The 18,738-nt window shown below is 34.1% G+C and overlaps 1 protein-coding gene across 5 annotated transcripts; it reads left to right on the top strand.

The window, feature by feature from the left end:
- The first annotated feature begins 227 nt into the window (after positions 1-227).
- LOC124823713 (uncharacterized) lies at positions 228-16,733 on the top strand. Of its 5 annotated transcripts, XM_088096082.1 has the most exons (23): positions 234-701; positions 910-954; positions 1,673-1,735; positions 3,059-3,158; positions 3,259-3,400; positions 3,493-3,595; positions 3,684-3,746; positions 3,849-3,908; positions 4,033-4,137; positions 4,289-4,399; positions 7,863-7,904; positions 8,036-8,143; positions 8,218-8,402; positions 9,851-10,140; positions 10,226-10,347; positions 10,493-10,535; positions 10,620-10,711; positions 12,202-12,250; positions 13,157-13,227; positions 13,364-13,483; positions 14,765-14,865; positions 15,682-15,730; positions 16,322-16,733. In XM_088096082.1, the coding sequence occupies exons 2-23, from the start codon at positions 913-915 to the stop codon at positions 16,364-16,366; spliced, it is 2,106 nt and encodes a 701-aa protein (XP_087952208.1). In that variant the 5' UTR covers positions 234-701; positions 910-912; the 3' UTR covers positions 16,367-16,733. The 5 variants fall into 5 exon arrangements, with proteins under 5 accessions (XP_087952206.1, XP_047151953.2, XP_047151952.2 ...); XM_047295997.2 differs by having other exon boundaries at positions 232-954; positions 3,059-3,146; XM_047295996.2 differs by having other exon boundaries at positions 233-954; positions 3,690-3,746.
- Positions 16,734-18,738: the final 2,005 nt, after the last annotated feature.

Here is an 18,738-nt window from a genome sequence, read left to right as displayed (position 1 = left end):
AACCAATTGAGTTGAGACAAATACATGGCATGCATCTATTAAACAGCCAAATAGAAAGACGTGAGAGAACACATAAGGATGGGTGGAAGAGATTTATTTATTTATTTTAATTTTAATTTATTTAATATTGTTTTAATGAAAATTTATTATATTGTGAAGAGAGGACAGGGCGAACTCAAGCAATTGGTTAAACCGAAACTAATTATAATTTCGAAACCAATCCTAACATCCTATGAATGAATCCTACGACCGAAGACCCACCACGCGCCCTTGACCACACCAAAGTATTCATTCATAACCATCACATTCATCACTCTCGTCTTCATTTCCTCACCCTTGTTTTGTTTTTTTGTGTTTTTATTTTTGCTCTGTTTCACTTCTTTTAGGGTTTCAAAGTCTCCCATTCATTCTTCCTTTCCAATTGAAACCCTTCTTTCATTCCCAACTCGATTTCCTCACCTCGATTCCCAGTATTCTCGCTTTCGATTTCTGGTTACGCGATTGCTTTCTCATGCTGCGCCAATTTCGATTTCTTTGCCGTTTGCGAGGGCTGGAATCGCTTCTGGATAGCTGCCAATAGCTTTTCTCTGTTTCGTCTCCTTATCGCGAAAGAGGAGGTGCAGCTGTGGAAGTGTTTCCAGGTTCAGTAGACAGTGCTTCGTGCGGATTATGATTTGAAGTAACCCTAGACTGGCCTGTAGGTTCGTGGTTTTTGGTGATTCTTTTGGGAGTGTGATTACTAGAGAGTTTTGATTTTTTTTTTGGGGGTGATTGGAGAAGGGGATGGAGAATGGTCACGATGGGAAATTAGCCGAGAAATTCTCCGGCTTGAGTGTTAACCAGCACGGTCAACAACAAGTTCATGATCAATCTAACCTCTCTTCTAACAACAATGATAACTTGTATCAGGTCATGAAGGCTGTTGAAGCTGCCGAGGCAACTATAAAGCAACAGGTACTCTGGTTTCCACACGTTCTTCGTTAAAAGTGTGATTCATTTGGTGGCGCTTGTTCATTATTTTCGTACGAGGTTTTATCATTAATGTGTATTGCCATGCGGTCCAAATTTCAATGTTTTGATTGTGCTTATTTAATTGTGTATTTGCATTTATGTGCTGTGGTGCTTGCTTGGAGTTTTTATAACTGACTATCCTTTAGGCATTGAAAAGCCAAAGGTTGAACTTGGGTCTACAAGACATTAGGAGCCCTTATCAGTAGGGATAGAGTTTGACTGGTAATCAAGATTTTAAATTGTATTCTCAGTCCTCGATGCTGTGGAAAATTACAGACAAATTCAATCTATGCAGACACAATTATGGTCGATGCTGCCACAAGTGTGGTGGCTTGTGTTGCTGTCGTGGACATCCAAAAAACCTTAACGATGTTGCTGACATTGCATTCATAGGCCGTTTTTCAAAAACTTGCCTGTATTTAATAATAAGAGATGTGATATATGAACCTCATTTGTCGTCCCGCTTGATTCTTTCTCCCTTCCCCTCTTCTGCCTTGATTGCTATCTCCAATGGGGTTTCAACTTCTGTTATGCTCTTAAGAGGAGAGTGCTTTCCCCTGCAGTTTTGGTTTTAGGTTCACTTTGGTACAATGTGGTGGCTTCTTTCGTATCATACCATGTTAGACAAGATATTAATGGTGCAACATTTATCTTTTGACAGGTAGAAGAGAATGACCGGCTTAAGTCTGAACTTCTGAGTAAAGTTAAGGAATTAGAAAAATATGTAAGTTCTGTATTCTGTGATGGCATCTGCTTCATTTATTGAATGTTTATCCTGTTTGTTATAATACATACTTTCTTCTTGTTTTCATTTGATTGCTTGGTTGTGTACTATTTGCTTTTTGTCTCTCTGCTTTTTTGAATCTTAGTTCCGTTTTGCTTGGGTTGGAATTGCTTACTGGAACAATATTTAGCTGAACTGAGGACACATTTAGTTTTCAAATGTCCAATCTCTAGATTATCGGACACATTGTATACGTAATGTGAGTGTTTTGGATTATTTTGTTTTCATTAACTCAAAGAAGATAATTACAAGGAGTTTGGATGATAAGTGGTCATTCTTAATGTAGAAAGAAGACATAAAAAGGAGGAAAAAAGAGAGGAACATAAATGGTGTAAAGCTTCCCAATCCCTCAACATATACTGCGATTATATTCTAATTTTTTGGGCAAGCAGTTCAAAAAGCAGAAGTAATTTGAAAGTAGAAAAATATATTATTAGTTAAACACCTTGTTATCTTAATAATAGGCTTATCCTAACTAAGAGAAAGTTGTAATATTCTCTTGGATACAGCGGTTTCCACTCTTATCTTTTCATCTTTTTCTACTCATCCATCATCCATGGATCCACATTGACCTCCTTATTATGCTACATTTATTTTCTTTTTTACTTGTGTTGGTGCTTCACTGCTCAAAATTCTCCATGTCAGAGCATCACTATTTTTGGTCTTATAGCTCTTTGGTAGAATTTTCCTTTGGAAGGTGGTTTTTGACTACCGATTACCTATAATCTCTGAAGCTTTTCACATTTAATCCACTCAACTTGAATCTTTTTTGTGGCATGACCATGAAAATCCTTATCATTCCTAAGCTGAACCCAAGAAGGGCAGTGATGATTTTCGCAGCCTGTGGGGACTTCAGATGATTACTGTTGTACACCTAGAATGCAACAATGAACAAGGGGCATAAACTGATACCACGTGGGAATAGTTCTTGCACTTGAAGAAGTGCTAAAGTCCATGCACATACAGTAATGTCATGAAGCAAATTCAAGAATTGAATTATGTGCTTCATCTGCAAAATCAAGATGTTTACTCCATAAAACAATGTTTTTCCATGAACTTAGATTTTAAAACTTTATCCTCCATTCAGTTTCATAAGCGTTTTATTCTCTTCTCTTTTCCTGTTCTACTACTCTTGAAAATGTAACATTATTTTTAATAAAATATGAAATATTATTTGAGAGGAGTAAATAGATTCTTAAAAGCAGTAATTTAAAAAAAAAAAACTACTAAAATCTCTCTGTGCAATTTTTGCTTTTTTGGCAGAGGAAAAAAGAATCAGTGGAGCAAAATTCAGATTTGGTTGCTCCATGGAAGGATCGGGATCACAGATCTTATGAAGCTCATCAATCAGGTCCTTCTATAGGTATTTGAGTATATCTGCTTAATGTTCACAGGGGCCTATTTTTTAGCTGATCTACTAGTATACTAATTGTCCATCAATAACAAATTTCAAATGAATGCAGCCAGAGGCAATACGGGTGACCATTCTGATAGCAATCAAATAAATGGAACATTGAGAGTGCAGCCAAATGACCAGTTGCCTCCGGATAATATAGGCTACTCTCAGTTGTCTTCACCATCTACAAGGTCAGTGTCTCCAAGCAGGTATGTGATATCAACTGTGATGTCTTATTTATTCTATTTATAAGTACGTTGAAGAAGGGTTGTGTAATTTTAGAATCCTGTATTTGGCATAGGCATCTACTGGAAAGAGATCATGATCCTAGATTTAATTCACCTCAGCATGGTTTGATGCCTGTGGCTGAAGCAAATAATAAAAATAATAGCTTATTGAAGCAGGTACTACCTTCAGTTCTCAAATTTTATATTTAATAATTGCTCAATATTTCTGGAGTCGTGTGTATTTATTTATGATCTGACTATTAAGATTCAGGAACATGAAGAAGAGATCATCCTATTAAGGAAACATCTTGCAGATTATTCTGTAAAGGTAAAAGGTGTACATATTATTTAAGCTGTTATGCATATGTCATTAGAGAATATTTTGCCTTAATGTCCATTTTAGTGACTGATAATCTGTCCATGTTTTTAGGAAGCACAAATACGCAATGAAAAATATCTCTTGGAAAAACGCATTGCATATATGCGTCTGGTATGCATGAAATTTTGTTGGCGGATGTGAAATTTCTTAAGCATCTTTGTTCTTTACCTTTTTATCTTTCATTATATTTGATTGAGCATATGCTCAAATGAATAATTTGTAATGTTGCTGCTAGGCCTTTGATCAACAGCAACAGGACCTTGTAGATGCTGCATCAAAAGCTTTGTCATACCGACAAGACATTATTGAAGAAAATATACGTCTTACATATGCATTGCAGGTTACTTTTCCTACCTGTTTCCTCATTATTGGTGTGTTTTAAAGTTTGGATAGTTTCTATAAGTATTTTCAGTAGTCTCCACTGACAGTAACTTGTGCTGTTGTGTTTCAGAATCAGTTTTTAAGTTCTTGCATTTTCTTTTTCTTGCCAGGATGCACAACAAGAAAGATCAACATTTGTTTCGTCTTTGCTTCCACTTCTTGCAGAATACTCTCTGCAGCCACCTGTTCCTGATGCACAATCCATTGTTAGCAATGTCAAGGTCAGCTTTGATATGTTTCCTTTAAAATTAAGTGATGCTTCTATCCTTGTATATACACTTAATAGTATAATCTACAAATATGACGCTTGAATGTATTTAAGTCTCTCTCTTTCTTATACTGCCTAGAAGAAAAACCCTTGAAGCTTTACTATGTTGAAATAAGACTAGTGGAGGGTAGTCAGAGATATTCATGAATCTGACTTTTCTTTTTCTCATTTTATATAAATTTTATGCTGGGCTGTGTTTTTTATCAATTGAATTACATACGAATAGAGAAAAACGTATTGAATTACAGAAACAGAATAGTCCAAGGCTCAAGGACCAGATATTCTCTTAGTACAATGCAATAGGTGGTGAATAACATGGAATTAGAATGGAAAGATGTGGAATACATTGATACTTAATTCAGAAAGCATAAGATAAAATGCATATTTATTTCCAAATGAAATAAATTACTTGAAATAATGATTTCAATCCACATTTAACTGGAGCAGTTTGAGATATACCACTAATATGCTATACAAGTTTATGCCCTTTTTCCGGGGTTTCTCTTACATGTTGCTATTGAAAAATGGCATATATGCTTGCGAAATAAAAAAACATGAAATTTTGGTTTCAATCTACCTTAGTTATATATGTATCAGTTATACCTCTGATATGGTCGGCAGTCTTGTGGCCTCTTCTTTTGGGGTTTCTCCAACATATATGGATGTTAATGAATTGGGCTGCTTTGCTCCATTACTCTGCTCTCTGCCGTTGTTAGTTGTTTTCTAATTTGCTCTTTTGTAAAAAATTGAAAGCAAACATAAGCAAAAAGAAACTTTGTATTGATTATTCTGATTTTGTAAGTTTTGAGCTACTGTTTACAGCAGCTATATATAGATTACAGTAGCTCATCTAACTAACTGGATCAGTTATAACAACCTGACTCTGACAGTTTTAACGAACTAGTCTAACAGAATACTGCATATAATGATGGCTGCAACTGCTAACTATCTGATAAAAAGGAGTACTCACAGTCGAGTAGTGTTCTGAATTCTTCCTTCTGTATTTAGAGTAGTATTGCCAATAACAGGATGGATGAATACCATTTAGCTCAACATTGCATTTTTGCAGGCCTGTGCCACTACTCCATTGTGATAGTTGGCAGCACAGACCTGCGATGCTATAGTAATATTTGCCACTATATTTGTTTTTGGATACCATTGATTCAGAGGTAATTAAGTTGAAAATGTTAATAGAATAACCTACATGGAAGGGGGCAATTGATATTGTAGGTGTCAATCACACATTATCATGCTGTTGTGGCAGATCACCTTGGTCGAGGGGCTGTTGCACTACCATTCAGGGTTGAAATGCCGAAAATCTTGACAAATGTGGGTTTCACGGCTAATCTGGGATTTAGGCTCTTGAAAGTAAAAAAATCCCCTAAAACCAGTGCCATTTCACGGATTTTTGTCTGAGGAGGAGGGGGAAACTTGTAAAGTCATTTCTATTAAGTTCGAGTTTTTCTCCTTGTGAAACGCATTTCATTTTCATGTTCGTTGAGAGCACCTGCAACATCTTTTCTTACACGATCTATGCTTTTGAAGAAGGGGGAAGGACAAGTTGGTGGCTAATGGGATGGGAGAAAGAGACTGGATTTTTTGGGTCAGAATAGGTGAACAGTTTTATGATTAGAAGTTTTTTAATTGAGAATATATTATATTATTGTAAGACCATAGGAACACTAATATTTTAGAACAGTTAAATTTTATAAAATATTTATGCATAATTATTATATAATAATAATAGACAGATATATAAATAACAATATAAATAAAGAGAACTGGTTGAGTTACTCTTCGTTCCATCCCTTTGTTTTTTTTCTCTTAATCTAGTGGTGTTAAAGTTAATTTGCACTTTGGAACCATCAAATTAAGAGTAAATATAGAGTTGAGATGAAAAGTACTCCTCTATAAGTTACAAAATGTTGTGTGTACATACACACTAGAGATAGGATCCATTGACCCCAGGTGTCAGTTTAATGGTTTATAATATTTCAACTAAAAGATAAAAAAGATATAACCAAATTCCTTAGGTGACTCTTAAACCTGTCTCTTATTTTTTTCTCCCTCGCTATCCTGTGCTTTCTCTCTCTCTCTGTCTCTCTGTCTCTGTCTCTCTCTCTGTCTCTCTCTCCTTCCTTTAAATTAATTCTGCATTCACAGCACTAAGTTATAGTTTGTCTGCACCGGTACACCATATACCAGCCTGCAGTGCACAACTCTGGTAGCTTTTCACCCATTATTGTATTTTAATATTTAACTCTTTACTTCATAAGTTTGCAAGTTATCTATGGAGCAGAAGAAATTCACCCATATGTTATTCCACAGCTGTCTTCCTTATGGTTAACTTAAAAATGCAAGCTGATAAAAATCCGTGCTAACCTATGATTCGACTCAGTGTTTGAAGGCCTTTATGAGGAAAATTATAGGAATACGGAAATTACTAGCTCTGGTTGTTTACCCAACTGAGGTGAAGACTTGGTGAAAAGAATAATTCCATAAAATGCAATTGTTTGAATTTGAACACAAGAGATAATTATGTTAGTGTTGAAAAGATTTCAAAAAATGATAAATTTCCATTGCTGTTGTGACCTAATAGAACTGAATTACTGAGAGTTGAGATGGCGAAGATGATAGGGTTGCAACAACAATGGGTTTCAGATCATGTGACCTGTATTTTAATTTTTAATTGAGATCTTTGAGTCCTTACATTGCTTCAATTCAATGGATGAGATTTGGTGTGTTATGCCACTATCCAGTGTCGTTATTGTAGAACTGTAGCATCTTTCTGATTTTTTGATCAAGTTCTTAGTTTATCAGGGAAATTTATCGCCCTTTTTGTACCTTAGACTTGTTTATAGAATCTGTACGTACATATAATTATAATTAGCTTATATTTTTTCTTCTCCTTTATGTTATCAAAGCCCTAGATATACTCTTGGGCCTATAGTCATAGTTTCTAGATATGGATGGACCAAGGGACTTACTAGAATGACCAAATGAAGTGTCGTAGTGTAGAACCATCTAGAAGTTGGCTCTTAGTAAACTGAGATCCTACATCAATTACAGATATGATCTTAGTATAGTCAATAAAGACTTACATAATTTTCACCTTATAAGCTGGTGTTGTGTATGTGTTATGTCTTAAGCTCAAATTCCAAGTGATATTTTTTAAGAATTTGATTTTTACAATGATGTGTGATTTATATTGTAATCTTACATAGTTGTTTAAGGTTACTGCTGCTGCTTTTGTTTTGTCTTCCATTATCTGTGGTGGGAGCATAAAAGTTAAGTTTTGCACTTCCGTTTTCTCAAGCAGTGTTTGATATCTTACATGGAAAAGTCTTTTAGATCTCTGTATAAAAAGTCATGTGGTGATTACTGAAAGTGTTGTCTCTTTGTCCACTTTTTTGCAGGTTTTGTTTAAACATTTGCAGGAAAAACTTCTTCTAACAGAGGTATGTTGTGTTCTATTCCCGTAGGCACTTTTATGGTTCGATAGGCTGTAGATGCTGCTGAAATTTTGAAATGTTTACTTTCCCTTTTTGCTAGAGGAATTGATTTTATTGGTTATATTTGTCTCTTACAGTCAAAGCTAAAGGAGTCGCAGTATCAATTGACACCTTGGCGTTCAGATACAAACCATGCTAATGTTGCCACACAATCACACTCGATTGGTGCACCTTTGGCAAATTCTGTATGTTATTGTGTAACATTTTTCCCATTTCTTTGACATGATAAAATTCTAAATAAAAGCATTTTTTTTATCAGAATAAAAACAGCCTTGAACTGGTACCCCAGCATATGTATTCTCAAGTAAAGCCTCAGGTCTCTGTTGATGCTCAGGCAGGCACTGATTGGGATCTATTGGGTCGCCATCAGAATGGCTTCAGTGGTGGTGTGGCAACAAGTGTTGATGCTGATGATTTGGGGAGATATTCACCTCTTGCAAGCAGGTGAGCCTGGTCAAATGGAGACTGCTACTGTGAACTGAATGTATTGGTGGGTTCTGTTTTCATGGAATCTTTGTTAAAGTGGTCCTGATGCATGAAATTGTTTTTGTTTCATTTAACTGAAGTTGATGTGGATAGACTATTCTTTCTAGGGCAATATAAACCAATGATATTACTGTCATTATTATCAGCAGATGTAAAGGTTGACTATATTTTCTATTGTTCTTGAATTAACTGTCTTAGAAAAAAAAACTTGTGGTTTGTAGATTGTTAGGATCTCACATTGACCGTATATATTGCCAAAGTAGAGCTTATAAAGGCTTGGACAATCCATACCTTGTGAACTAGTTTTTAGGATTTTATGTTGGGCCAACAGAAATGTAAGATGCTATTAGAGCTTAGCATGGATGTGATCTTGGGTCACCTCTACCTGTCCAAATTTCTACTTGGTTTTCCTAGTGCAGTAAAAAAAGTTCTACAATCTCCTTGTGGTAGATATTCAATCTTCAGGTGTAAGGGATACACATCTACTAAAGAATATGGATATGGCCGAACTAGAGCTTGTTGAGACAATTCTCACCTCATGAGCTAGTTTTGGGGTTTATCAGGCCTGACCTAATTCAAGACAAGTATTCAATTATTGAGCTCTTGAATGATTTTTTTTTTGTGACATGTAGCTGCCATTGGAACAGTGATTGATGTGTGCATTTAGCTGTCCTGTCAGTTATAAACTATAAAGTAGGAAATTCAATTATTGTTCTCTGTAATGTTGGAAATTGCTAGTGGTACATACTATGGTATTTTCTAACTGTAGATCGTGGTATGATTGGCTTTGATATCTAGGTTTCAAGTTGCCATTGACAATGCTTTTCTGAAGTCTTACATGTAGGCTTATATAGAAATTGTTCTTAAGTGTTACATGTTTGGTAGCTCAGTTCTTATTATCGATTATCTTTGTTGCCTGTTGTAGAAAATTTATTCAAGACTAGGTTGCTTAGTTAGCAATGGGTGCCGTATGAGATATTCTTCTGATTGCCCATGTGTTCCAATATAGATACAATGAATTTTTGCTTGGTTGAGAAAAGATGGTCATCTAGCTTGACTTGTTTTATATCACCTAGAATTCATGTGGTCTCACAGCTTGTTATTAAATTTTGTTATTAAAATAGAAATTCTCGCTGGGTTTGTGTCTTACAATTTGAGAAGGGCTTTAATTTGTTAGTGAGTCTTTTAATAAAATAATAAATGGTAATTTATATGATTTCTCACTTTCTGTTTATCTATCTTTTGTGTCATAATTTCCGTAAGTTGAACTAAGTTTACCAGCAGGTGTGCATTTTTTAGTTTTGATATTCAACTAGTAATGAAAACAGCTTGGTAAAGTTAGACATTCTTTGGGCTGTTGGAAAATGACATCTTTGCTCAATTATATTGGTCATTTCATTTCACAGGAATTTATCGGCCCATGACACACCCACCCACCTGGTGGTTACTCAGGGTGATACCCATCCTGCACAGTATGGAGAGGAAATGACTAACAAACAGGTCACATTTCGTGACCCTGTGAGCAACACTGAAGTTGATGATCCTGATGGAGATGGAACTCATAGTGAGAGAGAAACACCTGCTAATTGGAGTTCTGGCAACACTCCTTATACAACCACTGTTGATGATCCCGGTTCTTCATATTCTCCTTATTTACCACCAGTTCTTGAAGAACCTTCTTCTTCTTTTTCTGAGGGTAAGAACTAATTGCCTTTTAAGCTTTACTATACATTCATAGCCTTGCTGTTGGCTATTCAAAGTTAAAATAAATTATGCTGCAGCTGCAGATGAAGATCCACTGCCTGCTATAGAGGGACTTCAAATTTCAGGCGAAGCCTTTCCTGGAAGGGAACTTCAGGCATGTGGATACTCCATCAATGGCACTACAAGTTGTAATTTTGAGGTGCATTTTATTTTTTTGTAATTTGGATCTTGTTTCTTCTTGCTTTATTTTCTTAAAGGTTTTTCCATTATGTAGTATTAATGTTTGATATCTATTCTAAGCATTTGACAATTGATGTTACCTTGTGTCCATGTTGGACTACCAGTGGATTCGGCATTTGGAAGATGGTTCCTTTAATTATATTGATGGTATTGTTATACTTCTGCATAGGATTATGTTCTCCTTTTCTTCTGGTATGTGATGAACTCAGTCATGATTTGTTTAATATATAGGGGCGAAGCAACCTGCCTATCTTGTCAATGCTGATGATGTTGGCACATTGCTTGCCATTGAAGTCCAACCCCTGGATAACAGGAAGCGCAAGGTACTTTTTTTCGTGGTAATGTAATAGAAATCTTACACGTGTATGCAAAAGAAAAAGGAAGCCGATGTAATGTGGAAAGCCATCTGGGCCACCCAACAATGAATTAAGAATTTCAAGTAGTGGTAATAAGTGACTACTATTTGTAATTTTAATTGATCATACTGTTGATTTGGGTATATCGGGATTGGGGTTTGAGTGTCTACTCTTTGTTAATCTTGGTGAATTTCCGTCTTTCACTTTGGATATTTGGTCATAGTCAGTATAGGTCAGAGTCAAACCACATCAATTTCCATGTCTCTCCAATTCCCTTTGTTCTGAGTTCACCTGATTGCTGAAGGAGTTATCTAATCACTATCTTTCCAAGACAATTTTTCTTGATAACACCCCCAACTCACTGTCTTGGCAGTGTGGTCCATGACAATCTGGCATGAAGAGACATCAGAGATTGATAAGCCAGATTGTCATAGGTTTATTCATTTAAAATTTTCTATGTATTTGAGCACGGGAAGTCCACATAAAGCACCTTGAACATTTGTACTATATTTATGTGTAAGAGCATACAGATTTCTTTATTCACCAATTCACCCAAGAAAATCCTTTACCATTGGCATCATTAGCATCCTGTTCTTGAGTGAGATTGAAAATTTGATAGGTGTTCTCTAAGAGAATATATGTAAGGTGAGATAATAAAAGGGGGAAACTAACTCTAGATGCTAGTGGAAGTTCCACTTTGATTAGAGATAAGATCAATTTAGAGTATATAAGTGAATGTAAATTTCATCTTATAAGCCGGTTTTGTAGGGTTGAATTTATAGTCCACTTCTTAATATGGTATCAGAGTCAGGTTAGAGCTTATCCTAACGAGATTTGTTGTATGTTAGACATATTGTTTCATCTGCTATCGGACTATCTAGTAATGTTTAGTCTCATGCATGAGATGTATATACCTCTACGTGAGAGAGGTGTGTTGGAACTAGAGATAAGACCAATTTAGAGTATATAAGTAGATGCAAACCTCACCTTACAAGCCGGTATTGTAGGGTTGAGTTTGACTTAAAGTCTACTTCTTGACAGATTGAGATGTTGTGCATATGTGGGCTCAGTTGGGGTTATGAAAGTAGAAGATTCTATTAGGAGGGTTTGTACTGAGTTTATCATGTGTAATTGGACTTCTTTGCTGCTATAGCGTTTGTTCTGAATTACAGCTCATGGGTCAATTTTGTCCAATTTTTTTTTCTTTCTCCAATAATAGTGAAATGAATACCATCCTGTTTGTTAAACGTTTCTCACCTGTTCTGTCCGTCTAACATGGTACAGAATAAGTAATTTCATACTCTAATAATGCTTAACAAATAACTTCTGATGTGGGAAGTTAAATCATGATTCGTGGATGTGTATTTTGTGAATTGAGTTAGACAGCATTTCGTTTTCGGCTAATGGTTGTCTGGCCTTCTATTTTACTGAATCTTGTGCATTCTTTGTGATTGTAGGGAGAACCTGTAAAGGTTTTTGCCAATGATAGCAAAAAGATCGTTTGTGGTGAGTATGTGTATCATAATATTATGTGTGATAATATCTGATGTTCAATTGTTGCTGCCTGCTGTGTAACTCGAAAGATTTACTTTATAGAGAAGTGTTGTGCATTAGGGTGATTACTGTAGTCTTTTTGTGATTAAGCTCCCGTCATTTGTCATTACATGTTGTAGAAAATGAAAAACATATATAGAAGGACATGATGGTTGTTCTGACTAGTGAGAATTAAATTGTTATATTTATGGCATGTTCTATAGTCAGGAGGCAAGGAGAAGGGTTCAAGAGAGAAGGAAGGGTAGGACAGGATTGTAAGCCTCCTTACCCTTTTCTGGATCAGTGTTATCCAATATTGGAAAATACCAGGGACCTAAAAATCCTTAATGAAAATATATTGGAAGCCATAACGGTTTATGGCTTATGCATAGTAGCCAAAAGAAATACAATATATGCATATATAAATAATATAAAAAGACAAAAATACATATAGATAATTTTAAAAGTTACAATACATATAAATGATTTAAAAAATCCAGAAATATAATTGTAATACGAAATTAATGAAAGACAATTGTAATTAATAATAATAATATCATGTCTAGAAATTCAAATAACAATAAAATCAAATTAAAACACCACAATTTTAAGTTCAAAACTTAAAATAACAGCAACCTAATAGAAGACTTTATTGAATAACAGATCAGAAGCAAGGAGGATAAATGTTGTCCCATGAGAAAAGTTAAAAAGAATTTAGTCTTAACCGACCTGCCTGCTTTGGATGTGTCATACATGTCTTGATTTGAATAGTGTTATAGCTTTTCTTTTGTCTCCTTGCTTATCTTTCTAATTGGGCTGCAAATTTGACCAGTCATAAAATAGTTTATTGAGTTATTCTCCTTTTGTATTTGTTTTCAGATCCTGAAATGCAGAACCACATAGAAAAGGCTTTTTATAGTGGACATGCTTCATATAGAGTTTCTCATTCGGTAATTCAATGAAAGTAGTTTTCACATTGCTATGATTTTCCTTCAAATGTCAATGTCAAAATATTATTGTACCTATTAGTTTTGTTTATTAAGAACTCCTAACAGTTTCGTAAATATTTTTTGGTTGATATTTCAGACTGGATATCTTGATATATGGGAACCAGCCACATTGGCCATTAAGAGGGAAGGTTACAGTATCAAATGCAGTGGACCAAATGGAGTTGCCATCACAGAAAAATTTTCACCGTCCACCCAAGTATGATGGTTTATTCTTTTTTCATATTATGTTTGGATTTTTAGCTAGTTTATTATTTGGGAAACGCAGTATAATTCATTTGTAATCCATTTCACTTTTTAAATGAAATCTATTGTTTACTGTCTTCAAAGTTCCTTATGTTAAAAGGAACTCAAGTCTCACATGGCTAGAAATAGATTCTGAAAAGATTATGTAAATCAAGGACAATCCTAACAACACAAACTGTTTTTGGAAGATTGAGTTAGGCTAAACCTTTGTTGAAACATGCTCGCAGTGTTGGTTTGAAAATGATAATTTAGCAACACACCGTGTTTAATCTCAGGGCAATTAGGTTTACCTGAGCATATTTGGCTATCTAGAATAATAGTTATATTGAGATTAGAGACTACAAGAAATTGTAATTAAATTGCAAAAGATTTGTCTTTTCAACTTTATGGATTATGTTGGGTGAACCGGATTATCTCATCCGATACATCATTCATGTACCGTGCTTTATTTCTCAATAATAGAACTTTTCAAATAGTTATTTTAAATTCTAAGTACTCCCCCCATGTTTTTTGTATTTTTCTTTTTCATTATTAATAAGTTTTTTGCGTGTGGAGGCAAATGATTGTTGTGCTTTGGGATCTCTGCATAATCGAGATACCAAAGTGCACAGTGATGCACAGCTTGAATTTATAAAAAAAGTTAAATTCTAAGAAGTACATATTGCCAAGTTTATGATTGTCTGTTGAACTTTCTAACCTTTGGTTGGAGTTATCTCACCTGATAGATATCATGATAGGACCATGAGGGTCTATGTTAGGAGAAAGGGGAACAAAAAACAAAGCATAGGTTGTTAGGAGGTTTGGGGTGGTTAGGCTGTTACAGTGTTCCTTGGGGGATGAATATATATATAGGGGGGAGGTGTCTTGAGACAGACAAGTTTTTGTATCTTTGTTGTGGACAGGTTTGTACCTGTGAGAAGGGAGATTGTTCCCTTTGATGTTATTGAACATTTTCTGTTACCCACATAATAATACAAGGTTTTTCTGCTGTGAGTGTGTTGTGTGTTCTGTCATCAAAACAGAGGGAAGGCTTGGTTTCTTTCTTGTCACCAAGAAACCTAACATATCAAGAAAGCCAAAAAGATTGACAATGAGTAATTTTTTAACCTTGTTTATTTCATGATGACAATTTTTTAGTTGTTGCCAGAGGATTAAACTGTTTAGATATATTATATTTAATGATCTTGAGTGGTTAGCTAATTTGTATATATCCATTCTTCATTTTCTTCTGTAGGTTGTGATTCCATATGGACACGCATCAGAATTCATTATTATTGGTTCCAGTGGTTCTGAACACCTTTTAAAAGCAGAAAACAACTCCACAGAGATCAGTGGGTAAGTATTCTCACTGATGTTTTGAATCCTAACCTAAAACTTCAAAGTTTTGAACCCTTACCTAAAACTTCAAAGTTTTGAACCCTTTTGAAGATACCAGAAAGTCCGATCTCCGTTCTCTCTCTGAACAGTCTCTTGGATAGAAAATAGCCATAGGCCTTTCGCGTCCTTGATGTTTGATAAACGAGACTTCATGTCAGTAGCCAAACATGATTTTTGTGCCTGTTTGTAGTTACTTCTGCACCGTTCTTTAAATGTAATACTGGCCTCGAGCAAAATTTTAATAATTTTCTTCTGTAATAATATACTCCTTTAGTTTTTGTAATTCATCATCAGAAATTCGTTGCAATTCTGAGAAAATAATTCTAGTTCTTACTTCTGTCCGTTTTGGATGACAGAGGCAAATACATTTGCCGAGGATGACAGTTAATTTTTTTTTCTCTGTTAAAAAAACGGTCAAGATATTCTCCATAATGTATTTGAAATTTTTTATTCCTTTTTTAAATCCCGCCACTCCCCACTCTCAACTTTGTGCAACCTCAATTGTGTAAAGATTATTATGGAGAAAGAGAACGAGACAAGTGAATAAACTTGTAATATGTTAATTTTAATTTGTTTACAATTGGAAATTAGAATAATTTTTCTTATCTCTAAGCAATAAATAGCAATTACCTTTTTAATCAAGAGAAGTGTCCTACGTCAAGTTTTAAATTGTTGCAAATGGCAGTTTGTAATCTCGTGTGATTTGTTTATTTCTGAATTTTTTTCTTATTTGTCTTCTGCTTTTAATAGTATTTATGTTTATTCTTTTTGCAGTGCAAGAGACACTATTGTGCTCACTTTGAGATTATTCATCCTGAGGAGGGTATATATAAATTTTTTCCTGAATTTATTTACTGATTAATAAAAATGCCGAAGTTTATATGCTAGAATATTTCCATTTCGCTTAAGTTTGTTTGGCATGTCATTGATCAACACTTATAATTTTTTTTTCTTGCTTGACTTGGCATGAGCCCATGCACCGTGCTACGTTTGTTGGTAAACCAAAAAAATAATAGCAGTGAGAGAAGCTAGAGAGCATCATTTTTCCAACATAGAAAATTTTGTTCAATTTAGTCAGTCATTGTTGTTAACCATGAACTCTATTGCTTCTTATGTAGAAACTATAAATAAATAGCATTGATATATATGTTCCCTGCTTAGGTAGTATATAGGATTGTGTGAATAGATATTCCTTTAGTTCCCTTGATTTGAAGTCAAGTGAGCTTTATAAGGTTATGATTCTGACTTATTGCTTCAATTCCGAAGTTTTATTGGAAAGCCAGAAAGAATGTGACTTCATGTGTTGTTGATGTGTTTGGTTTATTGGTGTTTTTCGTTTGTTTTAGGAGTATAATATTGAGTTAGCATGGAAGAGTATATATTGAAGGTTTGTTCTTATTTTTGTCTTGTGCAGCCTGGAGAGAAAAGGAGAGTAAAGAAAAAGGGATTATTCTTCTGAGAGGGAACATGAGGCGGTTGGCAGAAAAACTCCGGACAGAGATGGGGATCGGGAGTTGTGTTTTGTGTGCTACCTAAAGTTTTGCTCCTTTTCATATTCTATAATAGGGCAGAATTAGCTTGAGCTGTAATTGTGAATTTATGCAATCATTTTTTCTTTTGTTCAATATTTAGCAATTCTTTTTTAGCTCTGCTCTTTGCCATGTAAGTCCATTGTTTTACTGCATGCTGCTGCTCTTACCATTTTCTGCATCTCTTTGCGTGGGCCCGGGTACAGCGTGCCTGCATCCACATGCTATGTACCCCCACTTTCATTAACTAAAATGGTTCAGAGAAAATTATATAGTTGCCATTTTAATTTAGTGAAACATGTCTCCTACATCATTCTCGTGTATTTTTTAAATAAAGAAATGTAACTTTTGCAAGAGCATGAAGCGTGTTTTCGTGTTTTGACGATGATTCTAGGAACAATTTGTGTTTGGGGTTTTTGCAAAGAAACAAGATGCATGTGTTAAATAGATTATAACGAGTATATAGAAAGTGACTTATGGATCCCATAACCAGAAACCAAAAGAATATTTTCTATTCTGAAACTTTATATAGATAAATATTTTTAAATTACACAATCTAAAAATCAATATTATATTTATATATTCTACGGGTAATATAAAAATTAATATTTACTTTTAAATTCGTTTTTAGATCGCGTAATTCGATAAACTTTTAAATTATATCTTCTAAAATGAACTTTAAATAAAATATGATAGTTTTCATATCTAAAAATCCAGGAGTAAAAAATTCCTATGTAGAATTTGTGCCGTTGTTCGACTTCTATTGAGTTCATGGTCATATTTAATTAGACCCAAAAATTATTATTTATTATTTTAATTTTTTTATATTTTTTTCAAAGACTATAAATACTAAATATCCTTAATATTTTTTGAGTAAACTACAATTACACCCTTACAATTTTTTTAAAATTATATTTATGTTCCCGATATTTCGTAATTACAATAACTACCCTAATTAGATGGTAAAGGGTAATGTTTTAAAATCAAAGAGCATGCATGCATAATGTTTTAAAGAAAAATGATAAATTCGTATGTAATTTGGGAAAATATAAGTCTACCATTGTAATTTGCTTTATTTTTTAAAATACTGCTATTTTTTACTTGCTTTGAGTTTGGTAATGAGACATCTGTTCTTATTCTTAACATAATTTTTTGATTTGAGATTGCCTTCTAGATCTCACGTATACCAAAAACACTCTGATTAATAGATAGTAGTAAAAGTACACATTTTTACTATTCTCTTTATATGTGAACCTAAGAAGTGATGATTTAATTGCAGTAGTAGTTTCTGTCTATTTTTTATGTCTTCTTATGACAGACATTGATTATAAACTCTAATCGTGGAGTTCAAAGGTGAAATCTCCAATATGTCTATGTGACAAATTTCAGTTCGATGTTTGCTTTCTAAGAGTGGAAGAAGAGGAAGATCGTGATGGAACCTTTATATGCCAAAAAAGTATAGAAATGAGATATTAAAGAAGTTCTACATAGATAATTGCAGAGGTACCATCACTGAAATGAATCACCATGAAAAAAATTCAACAAACAGGATAAAATTGATAAGGTTGATGATTACTGTCCTATAGAACCTTAATTGGTTGCTTAGTATACCTTGCAGCAACCAGAACCAATATTATGTTTGTAACATAAATTATTTGAAAATTTATGAATTGTGTCTGTGAATTGCATCATGACGCCGTCAAAGAGATTATGAAATCTAGTAAAAGGAGTACTATAAACTATGATATCAAGTATACTTATTCTCAGAAGTTTCAAATATAGGAGTCTACAGCAATTAAGGTAAGGTGGAGATATCTTGCAAGACTACAACATTTCCTTTCCTACTTTTTAGGAGTTTTGTTTTGCTTCTGTTTCACGTTTCAAATCTCAGGTGTTACATACTATTTGTTTCTAAGATTTATTATGTCTGAAATTAAAAAATGTAACTCACATGTTATAGTACGCTTCTCTGCATGTTATTTGTTATTTTACGTTCTCATAAAAAAGAGACGACAAAAGAAAATATATGCTTTAAATAGGATATTATATTATATATATATATATATATATTAAAAACTAATTTTTTTAATAATGTAAAAGCATGTCAAAGCTTAACTGAAAAGCAAATAGTTATAGTATAGTGCAAATGGGTCTGGTTTGTCCAGATTTTTGTTCACTTCTAACCTTATGATTGTGTATATTGCAACTTTTTTTCTCAAAGTGCATCATATAATGCGTGGTTTAGGATTTGTTTTCAAATAAAGGTTTAGAATTGCCTTTTTGGGCACAGGTTTTTATGATG

Source organism: Vigna umbellata, chromosome 8 (genome assembly GCF_029865625.1).
Source record: "Vigna umbellata cultivar VRB3 chromosome 8, Vumbellata_1.0, whole genome shotgun sequence".
NCBI classification, from domain to species: Eukaryota; Viridiplantae; Streptophyta; class Magnoliopsida; order Fabales; family Fabaceae; genus Vigna; species Vigna umbellata.
The sequence above is the reverse complement of the archived record's forward strand: the minus strand, read 5'-3'. Positions and strand labels throughout refer to the sequence as shown.

Bases quoted from the DNA above. Each gene is read 5' to 3' on its own strand.
- LOC124823713 (XM_047295993.2), top strand. From the start codon at position 784: ATGGAGAATGGTCACGATGGGAAATTAGCCGAGAAATTCTCCGGCTTG. The intron at 10,348-10,492 runs GTGCATTTTATT...TTGGACTACCAG, and splicing joins CTACAAGTTGTAATTTTGAG to TGGATTCGGCATTTGGAAGA. The intron at 13,228-13,363 runs GTAATTCAATGA...TTGATATTTCAG, and splicing joins CATATAGAGTTTCTCATTCG to ACTGGATATCTTGATATATG.